Here is a 24,714-nt window from a genome sequence, read left to right as displayed (position 1 = left end):
ATTAAGTAGACAACTGGGACTCATTTTCATGCTGCAACAAAGGAAGTAAACAAATCCCTGACCCAGTTTTTCTTTTCCTTTGCAACCTAGGGACCTTCATTGTCTGCTGGCTGCCCTTCTTCTTGACCCATGTTCTCAATACCCACTGCAGAGCATGCCACGTGTCCCCACAGCTCTACAGTGCCACCACATGGCTGGGCTATGTGAATAGTGCCCTCAACCCCGTGATCTATACCACCTTCAACATGGAGTTCCGGAAAGCCTTCCTCAAGATACTGTCCTGCTGAAGGAGGATAGGAGAGAAGACTCCCTGTGCCCACCTTTAGCTGCCAGGCCACAGTGCTGCTGGCCAAGGCCTGCTCAGAATGATGGTGCAGTGTTTTCTGAATGGGGAAGGAAGGAGATCCCTGGAGCAAGGATGTCCCTGTGTGGCAGATGTCACCAACTACTTCCTCTAGAACAGCATGTTCTACCTCCCCAGCTAAAATCTGACTTCACTCTGGCAATCTTGAAGTGGTTCAGGGCCCCTGAATGACAAGCAATAATTCAGAGAGAAGCTGATGGAACACGATTTCACACACAAACACAATTGTCATCAGAGGCATGATTCATTACGTGAAGGAAATAATGAACAGAGCTCATAATTTTCAACTTGCCAAGGGTCCTTGAAATCTCAGCCAGTAAACCATCTTGCAGACAGCCAGTCTCTCTTCCTTCAAATTTCTAATTAACTGTCAGGCTAACCTTGTACTTTCATGGGCCCACTCTCTCTGGTCATTCCTTTCATTCACTGCATCCTAAAATATAACAGCAAGGCCAGTGCCTCCACCTCTCCATAGACTCTGACTGGCTACATTTAGTTTGGGAAATTCCTCACCCTGAGAGAGACATGGTCTCACACTGGGACCTGGGATTCATTTTAAACCTTGCTACCCCTGTATTTTGGGCTTCCCTGGTGGCTCAGTGGTAAAGAATCCACCTGCCAAGCAGGAGACATGGGTTCAACCCCTGGGTCAGGAAGATGCCCTGAAGAAGGAAATGTCTACCCACTCCATTATTCTTGCCTGGGAAATCCCAGGGACAGAGAAGCCTGGTGTGCTATGGTCCATGGGGTCACAAAAGAGTCAGATATGACTGAGTGACTAAACAACAACAACCTCTGTATTTTAGCTCTAGCTAAGAAGCCCCTTTGATTCCATTCCCTTACTTTCAGAGTGTCAGCTTCAGAGTAATTCAAGATGCAGGTGAAATGACAAAGGAAGGACAATTCTCTCTATAGTATCACTGTTGAAACTTATGGTTCAGAACATGCTTTAGATGTGCTTTTCATAACCTCGTGTGAGGTTTTCCTACACAGACATCTGCATCTCCTGCTTAACAGAGATCCAGTACTTTCAGACCCAGAAACCCATTGAGTATTAAGTGTCTACAAGGCACCATTCATCTCCCAGGTTCTGGATACATGACAATGAATAATACAGCTCCTGCCCTCAAGGAGCCCCCCACCTGCTCCAGTGTTTGACTGTTCACTTGTCTAAGGATGGTAGGGACTCACCTAAACTACCAGAGGACCCCAGAACTGAGACCAAGTAGCTGTCCAAAGCCATCATAAGGACAGTCTTTGAAAAGTCCTAATGCAGATGCTAAACATTATCCTCCAACAATTTAGATTAAAGGTATAATAGAAACAATGTGTAAATGTCATTCAAAATTGCATTTAGGAGAAACTTGAATATTCTCACATTTACCTTTTCACCTACAGAAGCTCTTTCTTATTGATTACAGGATCAATAAAATCTGTGGATAATTTATGAAACATTATCATCCTGAGCTTCAATAAATATACTGCTAAGACCTGTTAGTGCATGGGCATGACAGATATTTGCTGCATTGCTGTTAAAACCTCAAAATGCACAGGAACTCTATATGGAATCCGAGGCTTCCTTTGCCCCTTCTTATTCCTTTAACCCTAAGTGTGTATAAAGAGGAAATATACACCCCCCCACTCCAGTGAATCAGTTACTGTTACTCCTGAATGCTTTAATTGCCAATATTGTAAAATATTATTGTCCATAACAACGCTGTCTGCCCACTAGTTCTTGTACCTGATGCCATCTGGCACAATAGGTTTATGGAACAAGTAGAACTAGGGACTGAGACAATTAAATATCAGAAGAAGTCAAAGTACGTGAGTCCTAAGTTTTTCTATGCAAAACGAACAGCAACAAAGGTGGGACAGTGGGGTGAAAGATCATAGAATTTCATATCAAAATCAGAGTCCTAAAAGGGGAAATATAAATAGCATCAGTACTCAAAAATATTTGTGAAGAACAGTGATAGCAAATATTTTGTACCATTTATTTACATCAGGTCATCCAACTATTAATGATAACTTTAGAAAGATAAACATCATTTTGTACATGAGGAAACTGGGGCACAGGGAGGGAAGAGGTTTGCCTCAGGTCACACAGTCAGTAAGTGGCAGAACCAGGATACAAGGGTCCATCTGCCTGATTTCTAAGCTCATGCAATTAACCACTGAGAGTGGTAAAGGGGTGGGGAGAAAAAGATGGAACAAAGATCCCCAGGAGTCTTTTTTTTTTTCCATTTATTTTTATTAGTTGGAAGCTAATTACTTTACAATATTGTAGTAGTTTTTGCCATACATTGACATGAATCAGCCATGGATTTACATGTATTCCCCATCCAGATACCCCCTCCCACCTCCCTCTCCACCCAATTCCTCTGGGTCTTCCCAGTGCACCAGGACCGAGCACTTGTCTCATGCATCCAACCTGGGCTGGTGATCTGTTTCACCCTAGATAATATACATGTTTTGATGCTGTTCTCTCGAAACATCCCACCCTCGCCTTCTCCCACAGAGTCCAAAATTCTGTTCTGTACATCTGTGTCTCTTTTTCTGTTTTGCATATAGGGTTATTGTTACCATCTTTCTAAATTCCATATATATGCATTAGTATACTGTATTGGTCTTTATCTTTCTGGCTTACTTCACTCTGTATAATGGGCTCCAGTTTCATCCATCTCATTAGAACTGATTCAAATGGATTCTTTTTAATGGCTGAGTAATATTCCATGGTGTATATGTACCACAGCTTCCTTATCCATTCGTCTGCTGATGGGCATCTAGGTTACTTCCATGTCCTCCCCAGGAGAGTCTTATCCTGCCCCACCCACCTCCTTTCATGTTCAACCTCTGAACCAGTCACATGGGACATTCATAATCTGTCTTTGCAGAATCATGGAACAGACCTGAGGGAGTATTGGTTCTATCCTCTCCTTCATTCACAGAAAAGGAAACTGAGACCCAGAATTGTTGTCCCACCATTGGTTAATGACAGACAAGTACTCGAATCTGCTAAATCCTAGTTCAGTACTCTCTCTACTTTACCACACTGCCTGTGAGACCCATAAAAATCATAAACTCCATACAGATACAAGGACAAAGTCCCACTGTCATCTCCATCATTAAACTGAGGCACTTTCCCCCTCCATAGTATCTATTAGGAAACATCTCCTTTCCAGAATTTCCTTCTGAGCCAGGAAGAGCCTCCTAGGGGAATCCCAAACACATCTTCCAAGCACTCACTTCAGCCTCTTTATCCTGAGGTTCTGCATTCTACCTCCTCCACCTCTTCATTCCCAACATGAATTGGCACACTCTACCCTTGAGCTCGCTACTTCCAGAACCAGTTTGATCAAATATCCCAGGAGAGATGCTGGCCTGAATAAGGTTGAGCAGAGTTCTTGGGGCAAACCAGGCCTGGAGTCCAAAGACACCTAAGAGCAGTCCATACTGTTTGGGTGAAATGTAAACAGTGTGGATATCCAAACAGATGACAACCAACATTCAACTTCAGATCTGAAGTAAATATTTTCTTCTTCTACAACACCATCCTAAAAAAATTCCATTCATTACTCATTTACTAAATCAACCCCTTATTCAATAAATATTGATTGGTTACTTTCTATGTGCTAAACATGGTGCTTGATGCTGGGAAATAGGAGCAAGGAAGCCAGAATTCTTGTTTTCAGCAGCTTGTGGTCCAGTGGGGAGGTAGAATGCCTGTGCACAGTAATGACCTGCTTGTCACCTATTTTAAAGGGAATTCATGGTGTCTGGAGATCCCATATTCAACCTTGAGAAGGCTTTGCAGACATGCCAGGGTTGAGACATAATTAAAAAGTAGAAAGAGTGTTCCCAACAGAGAAAACCTCTGAAAAAATAAGAGAAAAAGCAAGGAACATGCAAGGTACCTCAAATAATTACATCTGGCTATAGAGAAGAGACCCTAGAGATAAGGCAGGAAAGGGCCTCATTGTTGGCAACACCCTCCAGCTCTGCAGAAATGGCTGCTGAGCTGGTGGTGACATCTCTCACAGAAACTCTCAAGACTCTGCCTCTGCTTTCCTCCACATGGGCAACGCACATCACAGCACATTTACCGCTGACTAATCTAACGGCTTCTCTCTGAATTATGATGAATTTCAATAAAAGCAGAATTCAATTTGAATTTTTGCTCTTTTCTCTACAAGAAGAGGAATGACTAGTTTGGTGGCTGTACAGTCAAAGATGGCCAAAGTTAAGAGAGTTTTTAGTTCAGAAATCAAGGGAGTTTAGGTCAGAAATCAAGGGAGGTCAGACAAAAAGATTTGTTTTCCTGAATGCTCAGGCCAGAACTAAAGAGGCAGAAAGGTTAATGCATTCGCTAAGAACGGGCTCTTTCTTGGAGATCCTGACTCCCAGGCCTGTGCTCTGAATGTCTGATATCTGCTGACATCAGAAAACTGAAAAAGCTTAATTTGAATCAACACACAGAGAGCAGCAAGGGGATGACAGGCAATTAATTTGATTCCTCCTTTCTACCTAATTCTCTCCTCATCAGCTCAGAAAGGGAGTGAGTTTCCATGACTACCTTCTGACACACAGAGACTCAGTTGAGGGTGATGCCAGTGTCAGCTCTGCTTTGTAACACACACTGGTGAGGACAAACCCAAAGTCTGTGCCAAGCACAAGACCTGGAACCTCTTGCTCCACCTGCCCTCACCTCAATTAATCACCCAGCCTCTACCATTGTACATCAAGTCCCTGCAGCATGCTGGATACCAGGAGGAGAGGATACATGGCCGTGGGCCACCAAGAATGGATATGTGCCAGAGAGGGAGCTGGGCTGAACCCAAGGTGGCTCTGACCAGCTTATGGGAAAAACAATGGACAGAAATGAGAAAAAGACTGGAGGACTAGCAGGGACAAGTGACCTTGGGCAACTGTTTCACCTCTATGAGCACCAACTTCCTCATTAGTAAAATGGTGACCTGAAGACTGAGCCTTCCTCACAGGCCATTTAAAGATCAAATAGCTAATACTTGAAGTGCTTGGTCAACTACAAAGCTCTAACAAATGTAAGAGATTATTGATATTATTGTTACTATTATTATCACTTCCCCCCAGGCAGCTGTTTCTACCCTGTCTGGTTCACAGTGCACCTTTCTCTCTCCTTGCTGATTCTCTAATTGTCTCAAGTTATTAGGCACAGTCTGTTCAGCCTCCCACATGAAACTAATTTTTCTCTTGTCTTTTATTCCCCAAATGTGCCCAGGATACTTGGCTGAATTTGAAGTCAGATTGTTAGGCAACTGGATAGTTCCCTTTCACTGTTCACACAGCCAAGTGCACAAGTGTAGCATGATCTAACACCAGACTGACAGCACATGCTTGCTTGCTAAAGTGACCTTGGGGCCTCTGTCCCTCTCCTGGCCAAGAAAAGAGAGCCGAACACATCTATTCCTCAGGACTTTCCAGCTTTGTTCTTCATGGTGTCTGAGGCTAACACACTTTCCTCTTCCTCCATCTATTTCTTCCTGACTGAGACGAGTGCTTTGGTTTCCTGGAGCTACTAATTACCACAAACTGAGTGGCTTGAAACAACAGAAGTTTGTCCTTTCATGATTCTGGGAGCTGGAGTCCAAAGTCAAGGGGCCAGCAGGACTGTGCTCTCTCTGAAGGCTGTAAGGGAAGAGCCTTCTTTGCCTCTTCTAGTTTCTGGTGGCTGCCAGCAATCCTTGGTATTCGTGGCAGCACAACTCCAATCTCTGCTTCCATCTCCATATGGCATTCTCTTCTGTGTGTCCATCCATGTCCAAGCTTCACTCTTTTTAGAAGTCACCCAATTAGGTCCCACCCTAATCGTGATATAACCCCATTTTAACTCAATTACATCTGCAAAGACCCTATTTCCAAAGCAGATCACATTTACAGATTCTGGGGAATTAGGACGTATCTTTTCGTGGGAACACAACTAAATCCATAAAATATGGTAAGAGTGATCTGAAAGGAAGGAAGACTTAGAACCTGGAAGACTTGGGGAAGTGTATAAATGCTCTGTGTCATTCAGTATTGCCTGATGCTGCTCAGTCATGTCTGACTCTTTGCGATGCTTTGGACTAGCCCTCCAGGTTCCTCTGTCCATGGGATTTTCCCAGAAAGGATACTGGAGTGGGTTGCCATTTGCTCCTCCAGGGGAATCCTCCCAACCCAGGGATCGAACCCGTATCTTCTGTGTCTCCTGAATTACAGGTGGATTCTTTACTTGTCAATCAGTATAAGAGGTCTGATTTCAGCCTTGGCATATGGTCCTTTTAATGACCAAGTTGAGTCTGCAGACTTCCTGGAGCTCAACTTTATTATCAGTGAAAGTGATAAGTCTGAATTCTTAACCTATGATAAGATAACTTAAAATAATTCTAGAGGGATATAAATTATCTTCTGAGACCTAAAAGCCTATGCATATGCTTACTAATAAAAGTCAAAACTGTTCAAAAACAATTCTAAGCTGCTTCTCTGTGTCGTAAGGGGGAAAAAAGAGTTCAATAGCAAACTCACTGGGGCTGAGGCAGAAAGGTGATAGAATATCATGTAAATTTCCTATTCCATGTAGCACCACTTCAGATTGACTAAGGTGGAAAAGGGTACTTTTCCGTTTAAGAAAACTGACATAATTGAGTCTTGCATTATGGTTTGAGCAGACTCCATAAAACTCCATGGTAAAGACTCTTAGAAAGCATGCAATTCATCACAGTGTATATTACGGGATTTGAGAGTTGGAGGGGACTTTAGTCCAATCTCCTAGTTATTGTAGAAATTCTCTCCAACATCTCTGATCCATTATCACCCAATTGTATTAAGTAACTGGCTCACTTCTTTCCAAGACATATAACAAGCTATCCTTTAGAAAATCCCTCCCTCTCTTAAGACAAAATTTGCCTTCTTATAAAATCCACCTTTTGGTCCCTATTCTCTCCCTATTACATCTTCCCGATGATATTTGCACATTTTGACAGTTCTCCAAAGTTTCAATACCTATATCTCTACTTTGTGTTACGTTTTCTTACACTCTCCATCTTGGTTGCTTTCTTCTGGGTGTAGCCGTGTTGCTAGCATTTCTCTTAAAATGCTACTGCTGCTTAGTCACTTCAGTCTTGTCCAACTCTGTGCAACCCTGCGAACTTCAGCCTGCCAGGCTCCTCAGTCCATGGGGATTCTCCAGGCAAGAATACTGGAGTGGATTACCATATCCTCCTCCAAGGGATCTTCCCGACCCAGGGATCAAACCCGGGTCTTCTCCTGCATTGCAGGCAGATTCTTTACTGCTGAGCCACCAGGGAAGACCTTCTCTTAAAATATGAGGCCCCAAATAGAATACAATCTTCTAAATGTTGTTTAACCAGTTCAGAGTACCATGGACTCATTATTCCACATGATTGGAATATTCAATTTTTAATGATCCAACGCAAATTACATAGACTATTAGGGCTCATATTGAAACTCTTCAAGAAGGAAATTTGCATTCTGAATGGATCAGTTTAATGGGATGTGCCTTAGGGAACAACACCTATACTTCAGGGAGAAGTGGAACTGTGGTGTAGTCACACATAAAAACTTAGATGATCCTACAGGAACTTCTGGAGGGGCAGGGTCTTTATGGCCCTTGCCATTAATTGGATGAAGGCTACCTCTGGGGAGGGAGGCATGACTTAGGCAAGGATGCTCTCTTCAGTTGAAGGGTTTCAGCTGTCAACACTCCTAACAACTAGGGGAATAATTCCTCAGTCCTGAAGAAGGATCTGGGAAGCAAACCACGGGATTCACTACAGTTCATCCTTTATGCCATTTGGCTTCACTTTTCTTCATATAATAAGTTCTAGAAGCAGCTTCCTCAGGAATCTAGTTGGTTTCTTCCTATGGAACGTTAATGGAATAGACTATAATCTTTGAAACAGCAACTGGTTTCAAAAAGAAAGTAATTCTCATCATTTCCCTTTGTACTATCTATTCTAGATTCCCCTCACTTTTGATTATCACTGTACTAGTCTAGGTAACTTACCTGGTAGAATGTCCTGAGGGACATGGCAACTTTCTCAGGCCATGGCTGCTACACTTATCCATTACCTCAGTGGATCATCCAGGTAGCAGATGTAATCTCCCCTGTCCCCATTGTGTAACAATATCCCTAAATTTTCCTAATGATCAGGATTCAGTTATCCTTGCCAGAATGCTCCATCGCTTGCCTGTTGGTCTCCTGGCACAAAGAATTCCAAATGACTAGGTGGAAACTATAACTTAAAAATTGATTTGGATCCTCATCCCTAGTGAAAGTGTTCCTCCTTTAAAAACAAGGATCTTTACCTCAAAAAGTTAAACATAGCATTGCTAGTGTTGCTGCTGCTAAGTCACTTCAGTCGTGTCCGACTCTGTGCAACCCCATAGACGGCAGCCCACCAGGCTCCACCATCCCTGGGATTCTCCAGGCAAGAACACTGGAGTGGGTTGCCATTTCCTTCTCCAGTGCATGAAAGTGAAAAGTGAAAGTGAAGTCGTTCAGTCATGTCTGACTCTTCGCGACCCCATGGACTGCAGCCCACCAGGCTCCTCCGTCCATGGGATTTTCCAGGCCAGAGCACTGGAGAGGGGTGCCATTGCCTCCTCCGAGCATTGCTACATGATCCAGCAATTCCACTCCTATGTATATACCCCTCCAAAGTGAAAAGTTCAAACAAATATGTACAAAGAAATGCTCACAGTAACATTATTCATAACAGCTAAAAGTACAGAAAGAACCCAGATGTACAGCAACAGATGAATGGATAAAGAAATTGTGGTATATATAATACAATTACAATAATAGTATATAATATAATTCCATTACAGATATAGATAGAATGGAATATTATTCAGCCATAAAGATGAAGTACTGATACTTCTTACAATGCAGGTGAACCTGGAAAAAGTTTTGCTAAATGGAAGAAGTCAGACACAAAAAGATCACAAATTGTATGATATCATTTATGTGAAACATCCAGAATAGGTAAGTCCATAGTGATAAGGGTGGAAGGAGAAGGAATGCTGCTTCTGTGCTTAATGGGTACATGGTTTTCTTTGGGGTTTTCTTTCATGGTTTTCTTTGATGAAAATGTTTTGGAACTAAATAGAGGTAGTGTTTGCACAGTAGATAGAGGTACTAAATGCCACTGAATTCTTTGCTTCCAAATGGTTAATTTTATGTGATGTGAATTTTACCTCAATTTTTTTTTAATATTAAAAGGAAATAAAAATGACCAAGGACCTAGAGGTCCCATATTCCTGGATTGGAAGACTCAATATTGTTGCATTGGCAATTCTCTCCAAATTGATCTATATAACTCACGCAATCCAGTTCAAAGTCCAGCAGACCTTCTTTCTTTTCCAGAAACTCACAAGCAGATTGTAAAATCTATATGGAAATGCAAAAGATTCAGAACAGGCAAAATAATTTTTGAAAAGAAAATGTTTCCTTCCCAATTTCAAAACTCACTATGAAGCTACAGTTATCAAGATAATATGATATTGACATAATAGATATGTAGATCAATTGAACAAAAAACCCTAGAAAGAAATCCTTACGTTTATGGTTAATTGATTTTCAACAAAGGCAATCTGTTGGGGAAAGGAGAATCTTTTAAACAAATGGTGTTAGGACAGGTGGATGGATATTCATATGCATAAATATGAATTTAGGCCCATACCTCATGCCAGCCCCCCAAATTAATTCAATATGGATCATAAAATTAAATGTAAGAGCTAAATGAAAAAATTTTTTAAACTTTAAAAGAAACCGTAGGTAGAAATCTTTGAACCTTAGGATAGGCGAAGATTTCTTAGCTAAAACACTATAAGCACCATAAAAAAGAAAAAAAGTGATAAACTGACCTTATGACAATTTAAAATTTTGCACTTCTGAAGATACCATTTAGAAACAACAGACTAGCTTGCAAAATATTTACAAAACACATATCTAATAAAGGATTTGTATCCAGAATACATAAAGAACTATTGTAACTCAGTAATAAGAAAAATAACTCAATCCAAAAATAGCAAAAATATTTTAATGGATATTTTACTAAAAAAGAGAAATTGCTTATAGACACATGAAAAAAGATGCTCATCATTATCATTAGACAATGATTAAAATTTTTTTAAAAGACAGACAATAACAAAATTTAGAAAAGAGGTAGAGAAATAGGGAACCTCCGACATTGCTCATTGGAATGTAAAATGGTGTAGTCACTTTGGAAAACAGGTTGAAAGTGAAAGTTGCTCAGCTGTGTCTGACTCTTTGTGACCCCATGGTCTGTCCTTGGAATTCTCCAGGCAAGAGTACGGGAGTGGGTTGCCAACTCCTCCTCCAGGGGATCTTCCCGACCCAGGGATCAAACCCGCATCTTCATCATCTCCTTCATTAGCAGGAGGATTCTTTACCATTAAACCACCTGGGAAGCTTCCGAGGTGCACCCCAAAAGTAATAATAATTTTTTTATTTAAAAAGTTAAATATAAATTTACCGTATCATTCAGTGATTCTGCTCCTGGGCATCTACCCAAGAGAAATCAAAACAAATATCTGCACAAAGACTTGCACATTATATTCTTTGCAGCACTATTCATAATAGTCAAAGTTAAAAACAACCCAAATAAATGTCCATCAATCACTGAATGTATAGACAAAATGTGGTATATCTGTACAACAAAATATTATTCAACCTTGGAAAGTAATCAACTAGTGGTACATGCTATGACACGAAAAATGTCAGGAACTTCTACTAAGGGAAAGAAGCAATCCACAAGAGACTATATATTTTATGATTCTATTTATATGAAATGTCCAAAGAGGCAAGTTTATAGAGAAAGAGAGCAAATTAGTAGTTGCCTGGGGCAGGGGAATGTAATGCACATGAGAATCTTAATGGAAGCATACAAATGTTTTAAAACTGACTTATGGTGATAGTTGTACAACTTGGTACAACTTGGTAAACAATCATTGAATTATACACTTGAAGCATGTGAATTATACACTATGTAAGGTATACCTCAATAAAATAATTTTTTTTAAAAAGGACCTATAAATGTTCAGAGTCCAGAATAACAGGGACAAGAAGTGCAAAATTCCTCAAGTGGTTCAGAAACAGTAATGGTAAGCAGGGGTGCTGTACTTCTACTTCTTATTTCCCAGATCTGTGTATTCTACTGATCTTTGATTTAGAGTATATACTTTATCTGAAATCTGGTGCCCCACTGTCAGAAGGTATCATCTCCAAGCTGATGCCTCTATTGTGGATCCAAAAAGCTGTTGCACATGCATTAAACTAGTAGCTTTTGGGAAGTGTAATATGTGACAGAGTGGATCGCACGTTCATGTGCATATGGCCATCACTTCATCCAGATAAGCAATTTCTTTGGTCTGATACAATGTTTGGCAGGATTCTCTTCCAGTGGATCAAATGCTTCATAAGCACTGTTGGGTTGAGATTATATGAGTAGGAAAGGTAAATCCACACTGGGACATGTGTTAGTTCAGTCAATTCCTATCAGGAGGAATCACAATTTGGAAGGACCCATTGTAATAAACTTGCCATTAAGGAGCTGATGGGTCTCTTCAAGAGTTGGATCCATATTGCGAGTTCAATGCTGGGATTTTTTGCTGGTAGGCTGGGTCTTCAACAGTGGCAATAATTAGGTCAGATTTGGATAGCTGGAGTCCATGTTTCGGGCCATGTGTAATCTCCATCCTTGCTAGTATTTCATAGAATGATTGTTGTGCTTGTTCACACAATTGGACAACTGAGTATTTTTTTTGGTCTCCATAATGTTGTTGTTGAGTCATTAAGTCATATCTGACTCTTTGCAACCCCATGGCCTGCAGCACGCCAGGCTTCCCTGTCTGTCACTATCTCCCGGAGCTTGTTCAAACTTGTGTCCACTGAGTCAGTGATGCCATGCAACCATCTTATCCTCTGTCACCTCCTTCTTCTCCTCCCCTCAATCTTTCCCAGCATCAGGGTCTTTTTCAGGTGGCCAAAATATTGGAGCTCCAGCTTCAGCATCTGTCTCCATCACATAAAGCACATAACTATCTTCTTTTAGTGGTAAAGATCAGCTAGCCTTGCAAGGATGGTGACTCCATTTCTTACCTACTAGTGCATTAATGTGCCTTTTGTGCCAGCATTGATAGAAGTTGACTGACATCAACTAAGACATTCTGTTTTGTAGGTTGTAAAACATCACCTGGACAAGTCATTCACTACTGCCCATGAGAGACATATATTCTTACCTCAAAGCATTTCGCTTCACAGGCATACTACCTGAGGCTTTCTTCTTAAAAAGAATTCCCCTCTTCCCTGGATTAAGTCTGTAGCATTCTAAAATCCATCCTGGCAAGGGAAGTGGAATATCATGATCGGTTTAGTCTTTTTTTTTTTTCATTTATTTTTATTAGTTGGAGGCTAATTACTTTACAATATTGTAGTGGTTTTTGCCATGCATTGACATGAATCAGCCATGGATTTACATGTGTTCCCCACCCCGATCCCCCCCTCCCGCCTCCCTCTCCATCTCATCCCTCTGGGTCTTCCCAGCCCTGAGCACTTGTCTCAGGCATCCAACCTGGGCTGGTGATCTGTTTCACCCTTGATAGTATACTTGTTCCAATGCTGTTCTCTCAGAACATCCCACCCTCGCCTTCTCCCACAGAGTCTAAAAGTCTGTTCTGTACATCTGTGTCTCTTTTTCTGTTTTGCATATAGGGTTATCGTTACCATCTTTCTAAATTCCATATATATGCATTAGTATACTGTATTGGTCTTTATCTTTCTGGCTTACTTCACTCTGTATAATGGGCTCCAGTTTCATCCATCTCATTAGAACTGATTCAAATGAATTCTTTTTAATGGCTGAGTAATACTTCATAGTGTATATGTACCACAGCTTCCTTATCCATTCGTCTGCTGATGGGCATCTAGGTTGCTCCCACGTCCTGGCTATTATAAACAGTGCTGCGATGAACACTGGGGTACACATATCTCTTTCAGATCTAGTTTCCTCGGTGTGTATGCCCATTTGCAATGGAATGGATTTCAGGGTTCCCTGCTCCGTAGTTGGTAGAACCTAATCTGTTCCTCTGTGTGCAGAACCTTCAGCCTTCAGGCACCTCTCCACCCCCAATGGGTTGTTGATAAAGGCTCTGGGAACTCCTCTGCATTGTACCTTATTTCAGTTTTTTGGCATTTAATTCCTCCAGCTCTAGAAACTTAAATCCACTTAGAGAGGGTCCATGTTTTCTTAATTTCTCACTTATGTAGGACTTCAATCCTCCCTGTATCTTCTTTTCAAAATTGAATAGGGTATATCCTGGTATCACCTTTCTTTGGCTCCTGCATTTGAAAGTCGACTTTTATTTTCCCCAGGACCCCGAGGGAACCAAGCTGAGTTCCATCCTCTATTTCCATAAGAAATCCACTCACACTAAGCAATTAACAAACTTTAATGGAATCTACCCAAGATCTGAGCCCGTGGGGAAGAGAGAGGAGGCAGATCACCATTTCCTTACTTGATCTTCCTCCTGTATCTTCTCACAATCTTTCTCTCAAATTTGGCCTCGGGGCTCTCGAGTCTTCTGTCCTTGATGCCCAAACTCGGAATCTTCATTACTTTTCCAAGTGCAATAATATCAATATTTTCCTTCCACATTAAAAGAAATATAATTTTCCCTATCTTTTTGCACATTGGTGAAAACAGAAGCAAAGTAAACAATAGAAAAAAGTAAAAACTACTTAACTTGGGTTAATGTTATACCACCTCACTTACTGAAAGAGCAAGCTGCTCGATGTTTGGGCTTCCCCTCACTCTGACAAAGCTTTTAGGGTTCTTAGAGCAGCTGTTAGCACTTTTTGTAAGGGGAGGTTTATTCCCAACTTCAGCTTCCTTTATTCTGTTTTTGAAGGTTCACGACAATCTTTTGTGTTCAAGCTCATCTATAATCCCCTTTCCCTGTCTTTTGTTCATGTCCTTTTAAAAGCCTGAGCTCTGCAGAGAGCTCCCTGCACAACCACCTCTTTCTTCAGATGTCTCCCCTTTATCCTTGGATTATTTCCTATTATATTATAATCAGGATTTTATTATTTAAATCTCCCACCTCCCCCAAGTCATATTCCTTTTGTAAAGGCTCACATCACAGAATCACACCTGTGGTAAATACTCTTTTGAAGTGAAGAATTAATTTGTAATGCAAATAATTACCACTTTATTTATCTCATTTTCAAGTAGGAATTTTCATATATCAAATTTTCATGAAGACAAATTCAGGGCAAATGATTTCACACCTTTTTTCTTCTCCATTGCTTAATCTCCTTCCCCCTCCCACTTCCCTCCTGTCCTATTTCCCTCTGGGTTGTTTTCCTTCCTCCTTCCAGGATCTGTGCAAGGCCCTGAGGCTTCTCTCCCTGACGCTGCTTTTGTCAAACTGAAATACTTTCGATTCAAGTATTCGAGTGAGCCTTTATTGTACCAGGCCGACTCAGCTAACACCTGCCTCTGAAAGAGCTCACAAGCAGAACCAAGTGAAGAAAGCACTTGTATGGAGAATTGGCTGTTGGTCTGTAAACCCTGACAGCTGGGGATTTCCATTTCCTGACTGTTCTCTATCTATCAACTTCAATTAAAGTCTACCTTCTTCAACTGAAAAACTCTGAGGAGTCAGTCTCTGCCTCAGCCTCCTCAGGGGTAAAATGAGGGCAATGATCTCTGTCCTGTCTACTTTACAGTGTTGTTGGGAAAAAAATCATCTGTAAGAAAATATAAACTGGAAAGCATGATCTAGCTATACGAGAATATCTATTGCTTGTGCTTAATATAGATTTGTTGCCTGAAAATATCAGGGATGGGAGTGTTGAGTCTGGAACTGGGTAGAAATGAATGATCTTTAGGGAGGGTTTTGAGCAAGGAACTCTGAGAACTGAGATTTTTTTAAATTTATTTTATTAAAGTATACTTGATTTACAATGTTGTGTTAATTTCTGCTGTACTGCAAAATGATTCAGTTATAAATATAATACATTCTTTTTCATATTCTTTTCTGTTCCTGTTTATTATAGGGTATTGAATATAGTTCCCTGCATTATGGGCTTCCCTCATAGGTCAGTTGGTAAAGAATCCGCCTGCAATGCAGGAGACCCCGGTTCAAATTCCTGGGTTGGGAAGATCTGCTGGAGAAGGGATAGGCTACCCACTCCAGTATTCTGGCCTGGAGAACTCCATGGACTACAAAGAGTCAGACACGACTGAGCGACTTTCAATTTCACTTCCCTGCATTATATAGTAGGGCCTTGTTGTTTATCCATCCTATGTATAATAGTTTGCATCTGCTAAGCCCAAACTCCCAATCCATCCCTTCCCAACCCCCAGCCCCACCTGGCAACCACAAGTCTAAGAACTGAGTTTCTTTAATCAAGAATTGCCCTGTCCCTGCTCCTTCCCACAGGGGTGGCTCTGGATTTGTGAAAAGTAGGCGTGGCCTGTCTGTATTGTATTTGTGGTATCTGGTTCCAGTGCCCCTCTACAGAACTGACCCGAGGTATATCATGTAAGAGGGGCAGACCAAAGACTGTAAGGATTGTTCAGGGTATGGAGAGGTGGAGTGTATGGTCAGGCCCCTCAAGATGGCTGTTCTCTTGCACTGTGTACATCCCCTGCCCAACCAATGCCTGCCTCACCTGTATCTTATGCACATGACTGACCTTCCAACCCACATACCTGCCCCAGGCCCCAGCTAGTGATTGTTCTTATCAAAGGGACAGGCCCCTCTACTGATCTCCTGCTAATTAATGAACCCACCTGGTGTCAATTGGTAATTCCTGCTCCCCTCCTGCTGCCATGTCCTGCCCACAGTCCGCCGCACACAGTGGACTCCAGGACCTTGCTTCAGATATGTAAGTTCTGATCCATTAAACTACTGATGTCTCAAAAGAAAAAAAAAAAGAATCACCCTGTCCTCCCTACACACATGAAGATTAAAGGCTGAAGACTTCATGAGATAACAATGTTACTGCTGCTGAGATGATTTATTTCACTTCTAAAAATATTATAAGGACAAAACTGTCCAGAAGACTTTTAGATAGAGGGAGGGGAGTGGAGATAAGGGCAAGGCTTTCTCAGGATTTGCAAAGGGAGGTAAAGTGAAGGAGCAAAGATTCTGGAAGCTAAGGGAAGTTGTGCTATGTGGAGTAGAAATTGAAAGGAAGTAGGAAAATAGCTTTATCAAGTGAAAATAAAGTTTAGAAAAGACAGAAGCTATGAGATATGTTAGTAAGAAATGGAGAATTCAGTGAAAAGTTAGAAAAAAGCTAAGAAAGCCAAGAGGAGTAATTCCTTTCAATGAAGAAAACAAAGTTTGCCTGGTAATGCCAATCCACCTGCATTCCTGCTTGCCCACCACCATCAGCTTCAAACTTTTATCAGGTTTCACTCTGAAGAGCTATAGGAGAAACCTCAAAGTTTTGTTCATTTAATTACATCAATCCTGAGCAGCATCATGGGGTAGAAATAGAACATGGGTTTTAATTCCTGTCGGGGGGAAAATAACATAGAGAACAAACTGCTGGTTCTTGTTGTGTTGCCCTGGTGGTTATGCAAACATGACTTCAAACTAACTTCCTAAAGAAGAGACAAGGGAGCTCAGACAGGGGATTTGGAACATCCTTTGGTAGAAACATTAAACTCAGCAACCCTGGGAGTGGTTCGTGAGATTTAAAATGTTGTCTTCTAGGACTTACCGGGTGGTCAGTGGTTAAGACTCTGTGCTTCCAACGCAGGGGGTGTGGGTTCTATCCTTGATCAGGGAATTAAGATCCTACACTGTTGTGTGTGGAGCCTGCCAAAAAAATAAATACATAAAATAAAAATTTTTTAAATGCTGTCTTCTTGGATGATGTATTTCATTTTTGAAAATATTATAAGATGTATCAAACACTCAAAAAACTTTAGAGAATAATATTGTACCAAAGAAGGGCAATGCCAAAGAATGTTCACACTACCACACAATTGCACTCATTTCACACACTAGCAAAGTAATGCTCAAAATTCTCCAAACTAGGCTTCAACAGTACGTGAACCGAGAACTTCCAGATGTTCAAGCTGGATTTAGAAAAGGCAGAGGAACCAGAGATCAAATTGCCAACATCTGTTGGATCGTTGAAAAAGCAAGAGAATTCCAGAACAACATCTACTTCTGATTCATTCACTATGCTAAAGCCTTTGACTGTGTGGATCACTACAAACTGTGGAAAATTCTTCAAGAGATGGGAATACCAGCCCACTTTACCTGCCTCCTGAGAAATCTGTATGCAGGTCAAGAACTAACAGTTAGAACCAGACATGGAACAATGAACTGGTTCCAAATTGGGAAAGGAGTATGTCAAGGCTGTATATTGTCACCCTGCTTATTTAAGTTATATGCAGAATACGTCACACAAAATGCCAGGCTGGATGAAGCATAAGCTGGAATTAAGATTGCTGGGAGAAATATCAATAACCTCAGATACACAGATGACACCACCCTTATGGCAGAAAGTAAAGAGGAACTAAAGAGCCTCTTGATGAAAGTGAAAGAGGAGAGTGAAAAATTTGGCTTAAAACTCAACATTCAGAAAACTAAGATCATGGCATCCGGTCCCATCACTTCATGGCAAATAGATGAAGAAACAATGGAAACAGTGACAGACTTTATATTTTTTTGGCTCCAAAATTACTGCAGATGATGGTTGCAGCCATGAAAGTAAAAGATGCTTGCTCCTCAGAAGATGCTTGTCCTCAAATTTAGACAGCATATTAAAAAGTAGAGACATTACTTTGCCAACAAAGGTCTGTCTAGTCAAAGTTATGGTTTTTCTAGTAGTCATGTATGGATGTGAGAGTTGAACCATAAAGAAGGATGAGCACCAAAGAACTGATGCTTTTGAACTGCAGTGTTGGAGAACCCTCTTGAGAGTCCCTTGAACTGCAAGGAGATCAAGCCAGTCAATCCTAAAGGAAATCAATCCTGAATGTTCATTGGAAGGACTGATGCTGACACTGAAGCCAATACTTTGGCTACCTGATGGGAAGAGCTAACTCATTAGAAAAGATCCTGAGTTGGGAAAGATTGAAGGCAGGAGAAAGGGATGACAGAGAACAGGATTGTTGGATGGCATCACTGACTCAGTGGACATGAGTTTGAGGAAGCTCCGGGAGATGGCAAAGGACAGAGAAGCTTGGTGTGTTGCAGTCTATGGAGTCACAAAGAGTCAGACACGACTAAGCTACTGAACAACAATTGCACATAATAGCTATATCAGATGTTAGCATTTTATATTCATTTCAAATCTTTTAAAAGAAACAATACATTACAAATACACTTAAAGTAATCATCCTTATTGCATTTTCCTCCTTACATACCCAGAAGGAATCAATATTGGCATTAAATATTTATCATTTTCACCATGTTTTATGCCTTGCTATGTACACATATATCCATATTGCATTTTATGTTTTCAAAGTGTAAGTACAATTATAGTACTAATAGTATAAGTACTATTCTCTGAAAATCTTTCTTCATATAAATTGATACATGTAGGTTTAGTTCATCATTCATTTTAACTCTATATAAACATACCATTCTCCTGTTGATAGTCATTTAATCTGTTCTCAAACCTTTTTTGTTTTTAAAAGCTATAATGAATATTTTTATATATATATCCTTGAGCATATGTGCTGAATTTTTTCTAGGATATAAACCTAAAAGAGAAATTATTAGTAGAAAGATTTGCACATCTTCTACTTTAGTAGATATTATCAAATTATATAATTATATCATAATGAGTATCTGATTTTTTTAAAGCTTTTATTGGAGTATAATTGATTTACAATGTTGTGTCAGTTTCAGGTGTACAGGAAAGTGAATCAATTATACATATACATATATCCACTCTTTTTTAGATTTTTTTCCCATATAGGCCATTACAGAATGTTGAGTAGAGTTCCCTGTTCTAGTCAGTAGGTCTTTATTAGTTGTCTGCTTTATATACAGTAGTAAGTATGTGTCAATATTATAAATAGTGCTGCAATGAATATTGGGGTGCATATATCTTTTGAATTAGTGTTTTTATTTTGGGAGAATATATACCAAGTTTCTGTATACCGACAACATGAATTGGGGTGAGGCACAAAATTCAGTCCACAGCAGCCCCTAATGAAATAGTGGATCTGGGAAGTGATCATTAGTGACTGTCATGACCATTAGAAGAAAAGCTGATGGATAAGGCTGCAGTATCAGGACCACTGATCAATCTCAACAGCACAAGAAATGAATGAACCATTATGTGCCTCCTCATGGAAGAACACACTACCATCCTCAAAATAGTCTTGCCAGAAAAATCAAATCTGAACCTGATCTCACCTCTAGATCAGCACTGCTCAACAGAAGTATAATGCAAATCACATATGTAATTAGAAATTTTCTACTAGCCATATTAAAAAAATAAAGTAAATAAATAAAATTAATTTTAATTATATATTTTATTTATCCCAATGGATTAAAATATTATTTACCATTAAGATGTTAACAATGTAAAAATAATTATTTGCATCTTTTTTATGTGCTAAACTTTTGAAATCTCTTGCATATTTTACACTTTAAGCATATCACAATTCAGACTAGCCACATTTCAAGCGTTTCATTGCTACACAGATGTTGATTCAAATAAACCAACTCTAAAAAATTATGAGATGATAGAGTAAATTTGAATACTGTCTAGGCATTTAGTTATAGTAAGGTGTTATTCATTTTAAGTGGACTAAAAGTACTGTGTTTACTTATTTGTTTATTGACTACAGTAAAATTTTTATTGAGCCACTTTCAAAGATTTTTCAGTAAAAATCACTAGCTTAATCTTTAATCAATAATAGGATAAAATGGCATAGTGTCTAATGAAAGAAAATCTGAAGTGGTTGGCTACATCACACATGTATTTTAGAGTTTCTTGGTTGTTTTTTGGAATTATTATTAGTTTTTAAAGAGCCCTTATTTTTTTAAAGATGTATGTTGAAATGTTTACAAACAATATTAATATCATAAATTGTCTGTAATTTACTTCAAAATAATCCAGATAGCACTGAGAGGAGTAGATAAGAATATAGAACAAGCAAGATTGGCCCTGAGCTGATGGGTGACACTAAGAACATGGCACCAGCTTGTTGTTCAGAGCTTCTGTCGAAGAATAGCAGTGTCTTGTTTATTGAACACTGTAAATTAGGATTAATCTATTATGTCATTCACTTTTGACTCCAGGAGAGGTTATAACAGTGGCCAGAATTTATTCCCTGGCTTTGAAGCAGATATCCAATCTTGGGCAATGTTTCCCCATATTCCCTCTGCTTCCCTACATTACCCCAAATGCTAAAATTAAAAAAAAAAAAAGATTGTGGATCTGAAGATTTAGATCAACTATGTGAAAAAAAATGAAGAAATTTCAACTGCTGTGAGGGAAGAAAAGTAATGTTTCAAATCCAGCTTGAGCCAGTATTCCTCCAGGAGATGCTCAGTTGATGGAAACGGGGCTAACTTGAATATGAAACATCCAAAGAGAAGTCAAATCGCAGAGGGAGAACATGGAGCCGCTGGAGTCAGTTAACCACCTCCTCATGGAATACCATCCTCCTTCCAGCACTAAACTTTGAGGATTCCGGGTTCCGTTTTATCAGAGGAGGCAGCACTCCTCTCTTTTGTATCCCCTGCATAGCCTGCCTAGTCAGTCAGAAAACTGTTGTTGAGTGAGTGAGGGATGGATAACGGAGGGTAATCAGAGGCAATATGGCATCATGGAAGGAACACAGGCAAGTCTGGGAGGAATTCCTGGACTACTTTGTTAGTGGCCTGTAATTGTCTTCCCTTGGTAAAACTCTATACATCCTTTTTTAAATTACTAAGTTAACTATTTTCCCTGTTGTCCCCATAAGTAGATTCACATTCATCCAACTGCATGTTCTTTTTTTTGTTCAAAAAATATGACGAGAAAAACTTCTCTACCATGTCACTTTGTATATCCCACACCAGTGTGGTTACTGTGCTATTTTGCATAGTTATAAATGTGTTTATTCTCTCCACTAAGCTCTGATTTCTAAAGCAAAACCTCTGACATTTCATGTTTCAATCCCCACTATCTGCCAAATGTGGGACATATTAGCATGGTGAATGAATAGATCATCCACCGACAAACATTACTGGGCATCCAAACAGGTTAACAGCATGAAGTGACAACTTCCTTAACTTTTTATTTTCTAGATGAAGACTCCAAATGTGGCTTTCTAGCTAGGATCTTGTTACTGACTTCAAAAGTCACACAAGAAAACCAGTAGATTACTTTGCAGTTACTCTGACCCATATACCCATACCCTTTAAAAAAATAATAATAATAACCAGAATTACTCAGCTTGACCTTCTCATGAGACATGGATTAGAATGACCGTTGGTATTTTCTAAAATGTAAAGCACATATATATTGCTGTTATTAAGGACACTCAACTGAGTGTGCTTTCCAGTCTGTACTCCTTTCCCAAACTCTACATCCAAATGTTGCTCCATAAAGGTTTCGAATAATTGCCAGGTCATTAGAAAAAGTCTCTACTCCTATGATTATCTTCAAGATTAGATCACTTCCTTCAAAATTCTGTTTAAAAAAATCAGCAATACATCTCTGTAGAAACTTGTTGTTAAGAGAATATAGATTATATACCTATTTCAGAGCCCTACCCTGGACCTCAGGTGCCTGTGAATGAGAAGGGGGTGAGGTTGGAATTATAGCCCAGGCTATGGCACCAGATGTTCCTGGAATCAAAGTACATAATTGTAAGCAGTTATTTGATTGTTCTAGCCCTGTTTTCTCAAATATAAATGGAAAAAAATATACTTTATTAGAGGGATTGTACATTTGTTGGGAGCCTTAAAATGAAGACCACTCAAATTGAATTAATGTCAGTCAATCCAGACAAACTCAGCTCACTAATCTGGCCTGCAGTTCTATTTCTTCAATAACAAATATTAAAAACAAAAACAAAAAACTCTTTAACATTTTCATTTTCTTTATCATAGGAATTGTCATCTAGTGATTTTTTACATTCTCTCATTTCTTAGGGGAGTTTCATAGTCTTCTTTTGTGGTTAGGATACAACTTAGATTATTGAGCAAAGTGAAGTTTTCTAATTATATAGAATGTATGTAATTCTGAGTTTACTCCTGGTCTGCAAATTCCAAGAAGGTAGGAGCTCTCTGTGGGGTGTTTGTCATTGAATTCCAAGTGTAGAGAGTGACTGACACTTAGTTGGAAATCAATAAGCTTTTCTTGACTAACTGACTGAATGCTAGATATTGGAATGAATCAGGTTGGTGAGGATATATTTATGACTGAAAAATATACCCAATGACAAATTATGGGGAAGTCCCTCAATGAGATTTGTTTTTATGTACTGATTAGCTGGACCAAATTCCATAGATAATCAAGAACCTGTGAGAAAAAGGTATGATCACTTGATGAGGCCCTGGAACATGAACACCACTGTTCACACCTTCCCTTTCTCCTGACACAAACCAGCAGCTCAAAAAAACTGTGGAGCCCTTTACAATTATGCAAGGGGCATAAACAGAGAAATGGCAGATTATATTGGAATGACTTGATCTATATGATCTTTCTGAACTACGCTTGAGACATCTTTGCCAACTCCTATGATGCCCACAGTTATAGTAAGGTCAATGCAGACTTTAAAAAGTGTATCTATAAACAGAAAAATCTCTGCATTCAAGAATCACTATTATTCCAGAAGCTAGGAAGGCTCACAGCCATGGCCAGAATGGTAAAATCATGCTTGTCAGAGTTCTCTCAAGAAACAGAAACAAGTGGAGATGATAGGTAGATAGATACAGACAAATAGGAGAGATTTATTACAGGAATTGACTCACATGATTATGTAGACCAAGAAGTCCCACAATCTGATCTGCCGTCTGCAAGCTGATGGCCCAGAGAAGCTTTGGGTGCAATTCTAGTCCAAACCCTGAGAACCATGGGAGCAAGTGGTGTAAGTTCCAATCTGAGTCCAAAGGGCCAAGAATCAGGAGCATCAATATCCAGGAGAACAGAAGACAGATGTCCCAGCTCAAATAAGAGACTTATTCATCCTTCCTGCACTTTTTTGTTCTACTCAGACTTTTGAAAAATTGGATGGTGCCCACGCATTGATGAGCGAGATCTTCTTTACTCAGTCTACGAATTCAAATGTTAATCTTTCCTGAAACAGCCTAACAGACATACTCAGAAATAATGTTTTACCAGCTATTTGGGCATCCCTTCCACAGTCAAATTGACATATAAAATTAACCATCACAAGTCCCCAGTACATGATGTAGGAGCTGCTTAAGGGTACCAAGGTTGTATGGAGGCAGAACAAGAACTAGGGACCAGGAGAAAGGCTGGGAAAGGAAACCTAGACTCTTGTTCCAGCCTTTCCTCTCACTTCTTGTTAGACCTTGGGTTAATCACATTCTATCTGGGCCTCGGTTCCACCTCTGTTTATAAAACGAAGGGGCTGATAAATGATTATATTTTCTGTGTCACCAAAGAGTCCTGTTTTTGACAAGGGGAAAAACTAAGCTAATTTCCCCTCCTCATCCCTTTCTAGAATTTAAATGTCCTTTTGTTTTTCATTTATATGTAAATGTGTGAGACTTTGACCAAAACAAAATTACCATCTCTGGGTGACTTCTCAGCCTTCTCCTCATTAAAATTGCAGCTGCAGATTTCTAGAACCAAAAAGGGAAAAGAAAGCTCTTGTTCTGCCTCCATACAGCCTGAGTACCCTTAAGCAGCTCCTACATCACGTACTGGGGACTTGTGATGGTTAATTTTATATGTCAATTTGACTGTAGAAGGGATGCCCCAATAGCTGGTAAAACATTATTTATGTCTGTAAGGCTGTTTCGGAAAAGATTAGCATTTATGGGGATAAAATATCTTATCCCCATCCCTTTTATGAATTATATCATTCATCCAAGGAGTAAGTTTCCTTGCTGGATTGACTAGAAGACAAGTGTCATTGACAGAGGCAAGGAAGTTGAAGTTTGACTTTGACTTTAGTTTGACTGAAGGAAGAAAGATAATATATTTGGTTTCTGATGTGTCAGATTTCTGGTAATAGCTGAATGTTCAAGTAGAAAAGTGAAGTTTAAGTGACTTTTTTAATATGACTGGAAGTGACTTTTCTACTCAAACAACATGGAATTGGAGTCTAACAACAGTAAGTTAC

The 24,714-nt window shown here is 39.8% G+C and overlaps 1 protein-coding gene across 25 annotated transcripts in view; it reads left to right on the top strand.

Annotated features, from left to right (window-relative positions):
* ZBTB20 (zinc finger and BTB domain containing 20) overlaps positions 1 to 651 on the top strand; it is a 1,026,540-nt gene extending 1,025,889 nt beyond the window's left edge. For all 25 annotated transcript variants that reach the window (XM_070465986.1, XM_070465969.1, XM_070465979.1 and 22 more), the window contains one exon: positions 91 to 651. In XM_070465986.1, coding sequence (XP_070322087.1) covers positions 91 to 287 — 197 coding nt within the window. In that variant the 3' untranslated portion in view covers positions 288 to 651. The remainder of the gene's footprint in view (positions 1 to 90) is intronic.
* The last annotated feature ends 24,063 nt before the right edge of the window (positions 652 to 24,714 follow it).

The sequence above is a fragment of the Odocoileus virginianus genome, chromosome 4, assembly GCF_023699985.2.
Source record: "Odocoileus virginianus isolate 20LAN1187 ecotype Illinois chromosome 4, Ovbor_1.2, whole genome shotgun sequence".
In the NCBI taxonomy this organism is placed as follows: domain Eukaryota; kingdom Metazoa; phylum Chordata; class Mammalia; order Artiodactyla; family Cervidae; genus Odocoileus; species Odocoileus virginianus.
The sequence above is the reverse complement of the archived record's forward strand: the minus strand, read 5'-3'. Positions and strand labels throughout refer to the sequence as shown.